Below are 9,449 nucleotides of genomic sequence, written 5' to 3' on the forward strand. Positions count from 1 at the left end.
TATTGCTCTGAGAGCCGGTGGAGTGTTACTTTTGTCTTCAAGGGCTCAGTTTCTAATATGATAGGTATCAGCTGACAGAGCCCTTAAAAGATAAAAGCCCCTTGGGCGTCTTAGGGAACTTCTGAGTTGTAAATGGGTTCCTGAGACCAGAAGTCTGGGTACCCTGGCTGGGATCTATGGGCAAAATTTTATTTTTAACACTGTCCTACTCTTCTTCATAAACAGGATGATAAACCACAAGGGAACACTGGGGGTAGCAGTTCCTTTACAGCCATGAGAAATGAAAGGGACTAAAAGCCAAACAGGAAGAAATTAGGGGAGCAACAAGCAGCCTGTCTGAAATATGAATAAAAGCATGAAACTAACCAGTAATTTTTACTCCGCAGATTGCTTACTAACTAGACAGGGCTAGGGGAGCCCAGAGCTTCAAGAATAACTGGCTATGCACCAGATGAAATATGCAATCAAGTGGGAACTCTAATTCCAGGTCCATTTATGAGCCCAGCAGAAGGCATAGTGGGATTTCCCTCCCATCACCACCTAATCCCTTAAATTAAGAGATACCAGGACAAGACTGTCATTCATTTTTTTCTGCATACTTTATTTGTTACAAACATACAATTTTTTTAAATATAGACTGTAAAACTCCATTTGCAAAAGTCTGCTTATTGTAAGGAGTGCACACCAGCAGTAAGGATTCTTCAACCTTTTTCTATGCTTTTTTTCTGTCAGTTTGCTCATTAGTGGTAAATACGGAACCTGCCACTTCACAGACCTGTCTGAAGCCTCTGGCTCTGTTCACATGGCTCCTTTGAAGCAGCCGTTCTTGTCTTGAAATTGACCGGAATCTGAGCTTCAACCTCAGGACAGTGACATCAACAGCCCGTGTAGACTCTGCTTGAACATTTCCAGGAAGTGTGATTTCTGAATGGCACTGCACTTCACGGGTCTATTTGAATTACCCATGCAGCTGTTTGTTAAAGTGCATTCTTCTTTTAAAAAATAAGAGGAACAGTCTACTCTTTAACCAAGGTACTTAAAAAAATGAACTTTTTGGTCTCTCAGCAGATATTCCCAAATTGATCCTTTCACTACAAATTTTATTGTCCTATTTACAAATATTTATAGGGTTACAGGTGGAGGGGACCTTATAAAATTAAAGGTGCAGCTCCTCTTGAAACAGAATTTAGTCCTACAAATTTGTACATAGGAACACATACTTGGTTTACATGCACAAGCATGTGGATATTTACACAGAGACTGAAGACATCCCCAAAGAAAGTAACTTCTAACCTAAACTCTAGTTGTACATGGTTTAAAGTAACTTCCAACCTAAACTCTAGTTGTACATCTAGATCAAGGAGATTTGTCTCCTGCTATCATGATTTGGCTTTAATTTGCTTCTGTAAATTCTCTACTGACAGGACATCACACCTGACTTTTTGGAGTGAAGAGTCTAATCTAAGGAGGCCCCAGGAGATATGACAGCAGGGAAGTTCCTCTAGGTGGAAAGTACATTATCTAGAATTATTAGAAAACAGATGAACTTGGAAAAACATCTACATAAAGGTGCAAAAGGAAGAACAAATCCTTACTAACTGTCCTATAAATTTAGGAAAAAGAAGTCCAAATACACTGATCATCTATTATTCAAACATTGACAATCATGGAAAAGCCTCAATTATGCTTGCCTGCTATCATAACATGCTGAACTGTATGTTGACTTTTTAAGTATGCCCTGTACTGATTTAAAGTCTGCATCTGGACTTTTGCCCAATCTATTAACTTCTAGGAATGCAGGCAGCTTGTGTATACAGAGGTGGCATGTGGGCTGTGAAAAAAGGGTTTACACTTCCTAGCTGAATGGTTTACAATGACACTCCCAAATTCCTACACACAATCCAGCTTAGTGATACAATTCTCCCTGCAGTTGTAAGTCCCTGGAAGGGAATTTAAAAAGGGAAGAAGTACACTACTTGCCATTCTATTTCCAAATACAAAGATTTTTTGCACCAGCCTGATCTTCCCATGAAGAACAGGACTGGAGGCGAACATATGCCTTCAGGAAGAGTCAGTCTAAATCAATCTTCTTGAGTTGGCTGTTGAAGTCACTGAAGGTAGGAAGAAAGACAAACTCCACGTTCTGCAACATCCTAGTGGGCAATGAACTTGAACGGGTCCACTGCTTCCTCTCTGAGACTCCTGGCTACAATTCACTGTCCTGAAGATATATTCAGGCCTCTCTTACACATGTCAATGGATATTTTATATTTAATATAGAGAAAATGAAATTGTCTTGTAGATTCACAATCTCCTATTAGAATCACTTAAGGAAAAAAAGGCAACATTTCTGCCTCAAATACAGCTCTGCCCTCACATTATCCAAAGCCCTGCTGAGCAGTGCAGCTACCTACATGGCATGTGCTCTTGTCTTAAGATGGCTTTACCTACTCCAGCTGGGATGTCTAATCAAAGAGGTATGAGTTAGACATTTAGATGAAATGCAAAAGATTGTGAATAAAGGTGATCACATTGATGGTATATTTCCTATTTCATTAGGAAATACAAACTACTTTCATAAAATGACTTACTTGGATCAGGAGTACAGTTATCAATTGGAAATGACCAAAGTAGGAAGTCTTAATGGTACAATTTTTTCATTTTCTAAATTTAATTTTCCTGACAACTGGATCACTTCAAAAGAAATGAGTCTGTTAAATCTATTAGTAATGAAACTAAGTTTTAAGACAGATGGCTAGGGACAGTGACTTTAACTAAATAGCAAAGTTAGATATATCGACAGAACTCACCATTTGTGTATGCTATCTCTTGAAATTTCTGGGGGCTAATATTTAAAAACTAGTGACTCTGCTTTTCTAGATTAAAGACAGAGGAAGTGAATTTATAATTTGCCATTTCCACCTTAAATATGGAATTTCAAATGGGGCACTGACATGCACTTTTTAATTTTTTGTCTATATTTTTCTTAAGAGTAAATGTTTCGTTTTTTTCTATAAATTCTCTCCCTGCCACCCACAACCCCACCCACAACCCCCACTATTCAGCTTATTAAATGATAATAGTAACTCTTTAGGAAGACAGCTAACTGATATACAGTACTCTAACACCAACCCTGAAAATTGACAATCTCATTCATTTACTGTAACTTCAATACTGTTGTTGACAGAAAAAAAAGTTACTTTAAGGCTTAAGGGAAAGTCACTTATTATAACTGTGAATGCAGTGTTGTTTACTCTCCCACCCACTGGGAGCTAGCAAAATGCATTCTGGATCAATAATATAAACTTTCTAACATTAGAGTTAGAATTCATATGCAGATTATCTAGGGGAGCCTGAGAAACCATGATCCACATCAGACAGATTCCATGTATTTCATGTTCAAAAAGTGCTTAATCATTGAGAAATGTCAGGGTTAAAATGTAAATACACAATGTAAAATCACTGGACACTTTCTCAAGTGAAGTACAAAGTGGGAAAGGAGCAAAAAGATGAGGCTCTGCTCTCTGAACAGGTCTTATGCATGTTACTTTTTGGGTGCATTAAAATTAAAATTGTTTTAAGAGTTACAGTGGGGTTTTACACCACTTAACATATTCTAGAACCTGAGATCAGACATCATAGCAGTCAACTCTGTTACTTATCAGAGCAATTCTGATACTTCCTAAAAATAGAAGACAACTCAATTAACCAACTCCAGGGTCAAAAACATTAACTTCCCCAATCAAAAAGGAGGCCAATCACGAATGCATCACACTGAGAGTGCTGCACAACAGCTCTTAGCAAGAGTCATTCTTATGCAAGCAAAGTCATCTCCCCTCTTCCCCGTCACTGATCAAGGCCACACTATTTTCAAGTGAATATCTACTGAGAGATCAGCCGTGAATTAGACAAAGTACCAAACTGGGTTAAAAATGAAAACAAATTTACAGTGAAGAATACTTATGTGCATGGCTTACACTCAAGCTTCTCCTTAATTTCATCCACCTCAGGAGCAAGGTGGACACAAATGGATAGTCACCTTTCAACAGCTTGTGTAGATCACATTCTACACCCCCCACCCCCCCCACCCATAAAGCCAGTCAAGGTCACATTTAACAAAGCACCCTTGGCAACTATGGTGCCTGAAGTGTGCAGCCGTTTACAGGCCACTCAATATGAGGGCATTATTATAACCAGCCTCTTCTGCCCACAACCCTGCGTTTTCAGGTAAGACAGGATAACTTATTTTGAGAAAACAGAAGCCTGAATCTCTTAAAAGACCTGCAGTTTACTGCAAAATGATGGAGAGGTAACAAAGGAAGCAGGAGGTTAATGGCTTCCTGCGCCAAAGCCTCTCCATTGCTTGCAGCAAATAATATGGACAGTGACCTGACCAGCAGCCACGTGTGCGTCACTGCTCCATGCACACCCCCAGCGTGTGTCCCACAGCAACACAGGGTGTCTGGGTTTTTGGTTTGGTTTTCACTGAGTTTTGGTGCCATACAGATTTATACTTTGTTGTGCAGCACATTTCTTTCTTGACTGGAACTGCTGCTCTACTTGAATGACAGATGGGGACAATAAAAACCAGAAGGCAACAGTAGGATTTTGTTACAGACTTTTTGCTCTTTTGTTCTGTTCTCAAAATTTGACTTCTCACTTAACTGTAATGCAGTAGAATGAGAAACAAACATCCTACCAATTATCCGAAAAGGAACTTTAGTTCCCTTCAGGAATCTGACTATTCTGAACATGTCACTTGCTGGGAAGTTTGCCAAAGTTGAAAAACAAGCCCTAACTCACTGCTCACAGTAGTGGTTGAAAAACAACACAAAACAAAATCAGTTGCTTCCCACAGCCTGTACAATGCCATTTTCTAGCAGAATTAACAAAGATCTTTTCCTTCAATAATCAATATTTACAAACAAATTCTGAAAGATGGCCTATTAGTACGGGTTGTTGTTTAACAAGCCACACACCCAAAGTGTAGTCTCGGTGCTTTGCAGATTTCTATTGCCCCTGGTGACTGGAATGAGGGTCAGTGAAATGCTACAATTAATCCAAACCCTTCCATAATCTTCCTGCAGTGAGAAAAGAGGCCACAAACCACCCCCTGCAGGAGACACAAACCTTTGAGATTGGTTAAGCCTTTAAAAACCCACCACTATGACATCTACACTTAAACTTATGCAGGCAGGTCAAAATTTTAATATAAATTACTTTTTCCAACACATAGCTTATGCATTCTTTGCTCCTTTTTTGGGAGGATTCTCAAATTGATACCTAAGGATTTACATACGATATATTACTGTTACATGGTCTAATGACTAAGAAAACTTCTCTGGTAACCAAAGCTGATGCCATATATGGTAGTGTTCTTGGCATATACTCAATATGCCTTAGACCACTTCCACATTCTTCCTATTCAGCTAATTATAGCTTAGTAGCCACTGGTGAAGGATTGTGAAGACCCTGTCATTTCTACAGAGTAAAAAGACAAGGCTAGTTACTGCAATTCAGCCAAGCAAAAAGAATAGAATAAAGAATAAACCCACTCCTTAAAAAGGAGAGGTACTGCACCTTTGCAAAACTGAACTGGCTCACTGCAGCTGAGCAACAGAACACCACTGAAGCAAGAAAACAAGTTGGTCTGTACAGGAATTGTACATGGTTTGAAAATGAAAAAGTTAAAGCAATCAACTCGCAGGTGCAATCATAATTTTCATTGCTGCCTCAGAGTATGAAACTTAAACAGTTTCTGCAAACCTAATGCTAGCTTCTCAGTTTCTTTACTAAAACTAGGGATTTGTTCTCCGCAGCAAAGAAACACACTCAAAACACATAGGTAAATACAGCAGGACATTATTGAAAACAGCTGCCTCGTAGTACAAAATACAGTACAAGTATACAGATGTCATTAAAACATCAAAAATACTATTGCTCCCATACAATTTAGGAAACATTCTTTGCAACGGAGAAATTTTTTTAAAAAAAAAGAAAAGCTTTAAAAAAATCTTTTTAAAAAGTCTACTATGGGGGTAAAACTAGAGAAATAGTCTGAAAAGGGCACCAATGTTTGTGGCTCTTCCACTTAAAAAAAAAATCTAAGATTAACAATATCTGAATGATAGTCTAATTTTTTAAAAAGCCTAATTTTATATACACATTCCCCTCCCTCTCAGCCACAATGCATGAAAACGACCTTTTTGTATATTAGTTATTTCTCAATAAATACAAAAAGATTGTATAGATTGAACAATACCAAAATAAGATAATAAAAAGGGTATGCAATAAATTAAAAGGCAGCTCAAATAAAGGGTAGGCATGCAGTTAAAAAAGAATACTAAGATTGTGGAGGTGAGGTTACTTGCCTCCTGCTTGAGAAGGTGTCACACGAATACCTGAAAACTGGAAGGAACATTAGCTCCCATTTAATTCAGTTACCTAGGTCTCCGACACTTCTAGGAATACCTTTTGATGGGGCAAGATTAACTTGATTAGTAAAAATCATTTCTATTGATAATCCATTTAAAATATAGAAGAGGCGATCCTTGAAAACCCTAACTTTTATTCTTGAAAGACAGCTGGATAAAGTGGCAAAAGTGTCTGCTGAAATTGCAAGATGGTATAAAAATGCTTCCAGGATATAGTCAGCATATTTCATTTAGATGGATTTCTGCTTCCAAAGGGCACGCTGCTTGAATCACTCATCCATCATTTGCCAACTCTGACTGAGGTACTGGTAAAATGGATCAAGTTCTTAAAAATTTATTTTAAAAGAATAAATGATGCTGGAATTCTGGACCTGAGGATCTCTAGTATTTGAACAAATCCACAGACTAAACTGAAGGTAGATGAAGACTTCAGTTTTGGTTATTTCCAACTTTTCTGTAATGACGTATAGTCCATTAAAGCTCAGGCTTGTAGCCACACGGTTCCTTCTGTAGACACCTTTTGAGTTTTACCGTTTAAAATACAGCCAACCGGTGGCTGAATAGCCAAATTAGCCATTGTTCACCGGCTGGCATGCTGGAGCCCTAGGGATCTGGCTCCTGCTGCGCCTCAGCCGTTTCTTGGTAATGACCCCCATATGTGGAGATCAGGGGAAGAACTTTAGTGAGCAGCAACCAATCCACTCAAGACAGTTTTCCTTGTGCTTTATGCCTGACTTCTTCCTGTGCCTACTTCAGCAACCAATGTAAAGCTGCTCTTTCATCTTTGAAAAATGTTTGCCAACTTTTAAAATACTTTAGGAACATATCTCTAGCTTAAGGACTGATATCTGAGTCCATTTGCATCCAGGAAAATCATTCTGCAGAGACATGGACCATGGCCCAGGTTTCATGCAAAACTATTTTAAACAGAATGGATTCAGTTTGTTTTTGTATTCCCCTGTGGGAATTCTCGAATTACTTTGCCCTGTTCTTGATTAAACTTTCATTCCTGTTCATGGAACTTGTATCCTCAAAAGTGGGTATCTGCAAGGGCTTCTCTCTTCTCAAGAACTCCGTGGAAATGGAGGTTAAGGGATAGACACCGCAACGGTGAGGTCTGGAGGGCGTCTGGAGCAGGTTACCCAAGTACAACACAAACTCAGCCGGTTTAGAGGTGCTCCTTGGCTGGACGACGCAAAGGCTCTATCTCCTCTAGGGTCATCCTGACGGGTTGAGGAACCTCAGCTGGGAAACAACAGGAGAGACTCTTGCTCAGGCAACAAGTTGCTGTTCTCTCTCTGCAGATTGCTGTCAGTTCTCTGGAACTTTACTGCTTTTCTAAAATTATCTGTGACTGTTGTCTTGCGGTTATTTCTCCTATTTAACTATATTATTAAAATTTTTGGTTTCTTCCTCTGGACCTCCCGTGCTCCCCCCTCCACTCGCTCACCGGGAATGAGCAGGAAGGGGGGCTCCTCTGCCAAGCAGACGGTGGTGGGGGTGGAAGGCCGTCGGGTTTGCGCGCGTCTCAATCCTCATCCACTTCCTCGCCCTCAGACTCGTCCCCGCAGCGTCGCTCGTAGAGCTTGTCCCTCTGCCGCTCCTGGATCTCTTTCATCTCATCCGCATACCGGCAGAAGGCACCCCCGAACTTGCCCCAGGCCTTGAAGGGGACGGTGATGGCGTTGCGGTAGGACGGCTTCACCTCGCTCACACGCAGGAACACGCCGTACTTGTTGCAGCCTACGTCGAAGAAGAAGCGTTTCGAATCCACCGTGATGGAGGTACCCTCCGGCAGCTCCGCGTACAGGCCGCTGCCGCCGCAGCCCGCCAACTCGTCGTCCTCGCCGCCGTAGTCGTCGATGAGCTTGGCCAGCGCGTCACGGAACTCGATGAGGCCCTGCGCGGGCAGCGCGATGGTCTGGCCGCTCTGCAGGCCTCCGGGTCCGGGGCCGCCGCCGCGTGTCACCGTTTGGCGAATGCGCAGAAAGCGGCCGCGCTGGTTCTCCTTGAGGTCCAGGTAGTACTTGCGATTCTCGCGCACGAGAAACTCGCTCTTGAGCGCGCGCCGCGGCCCGCCGCCCTCCTCAGCGCCCGCCGCAGCCGCTACCTGCTCAGGGCTGCTGGGGCCCAGCTGCGCGTAGTGCTCGATGAAGTCGCCCAGCGAGTCGCGGAACTCGGCAGCCACGGCCATGGACAGCGTGAGGCGGCTCTTGGAGCCGCCCGCGCCCACCTCGGCGATCTTGAGGAAGCGGCCTTTGGCGTTCTGCTTCACATCCAGGTAGAAGCGCTTGTTCTGGATGTCCAGCCGCTTCGAAGCCAGCTCCTGCGTCTCCTGCTCGCCGCCGCCGCCGCGGGACGCGGGCTGGAAGCCGCCGGGCGCCCCGCCGCCGCGCTCACTGCCGCTGTCGCCGTCCGCCATCTTCTCGGCCACCGCCTCTGCCTCACCCTGGCCGCCGCCGCTGCCCGCACGCCGCGCTCGCGTGCCTGCCCGTCCTCCGCCCTGCGGCTAGCTCTCCGGGGCCCCCAGCTTCGGCCGCCGGCCCTCACGCACTCCCGCCGCTGATCGCGGGCCTCCGCCGCTGCTCCCCCATCGCCCCCGCGCCCCACACCGCCGCTTCCGGCCGACCCGCGTCCGTTTACGGCGCGTGCCCTCGTGACGCCACCCAGCCCACCCTGCGCCCTCGCAGCCGGAAGCAGCAGGGCGCGTAGCAATTACGTTGACCGGCGGACGGTGGGAGTGATGTGTACGTGTGCGACGCGGCCCCGCATGCGCCGAGGTCTCTGGGGCGCGCGTGGCTTTTAGGTGGTACGAAATCTGGGTGTTCCGTATGCTTCACTGCGTGCGGGCAGGGGAGGGCGATCGAGCTCCAGCGTCCCCGCCCCATCCCCACGGTGACAGCCTGAGGTGGGGGTGGGGGCCACGTGCCACGAGCGTGAAAGCGTGCATTCCCCATGAGGACAGCCTGAGGCCGGGGGTGGGACCGACCGGTCGCTTTGGCCTTGGCGTTTGAG

At 44.1% G+C, this 9,449-nt stretch overlaps 1 protein-coding gene across 1 annotated transcript; it reads right to left on the reverse strand.

The window, feature by feature from the left end:
* Positions 1-580: 580 nt before the first annotated feature.
* PURB (purine rich element binding protein B) lies at positions 581-9,231 on the reverse strand. Its single transcript, XM_036910306.2, has one exon. The coding sequence runs from the start codon at positions 8,854-8,856 to the stop codon at positions 7,963-7,965; it is 894 nt and encodes a 297-aa protein (XP_036766201.1). The 5' UTR covers positions 8,857-9,231; the 3' UTR covers positions 581-7,962.
* Between the last annotated feature and the right edge of the window lie 218 nt (positions 9,232-9,449).

This window comes from Manis pentadactyla, chromosome 7 (assembly GCF_030020395.1).
Source record: "Manis pentadactyla isolate mManPen7 chromosome 7, mManPen7.hap1, whole genome shotgun sequence".
NCBI lineage: Eukaryota > Metazoa > Chordata > Mammalia > Pholidota > Manidae > Manis > Manis pentadactyla.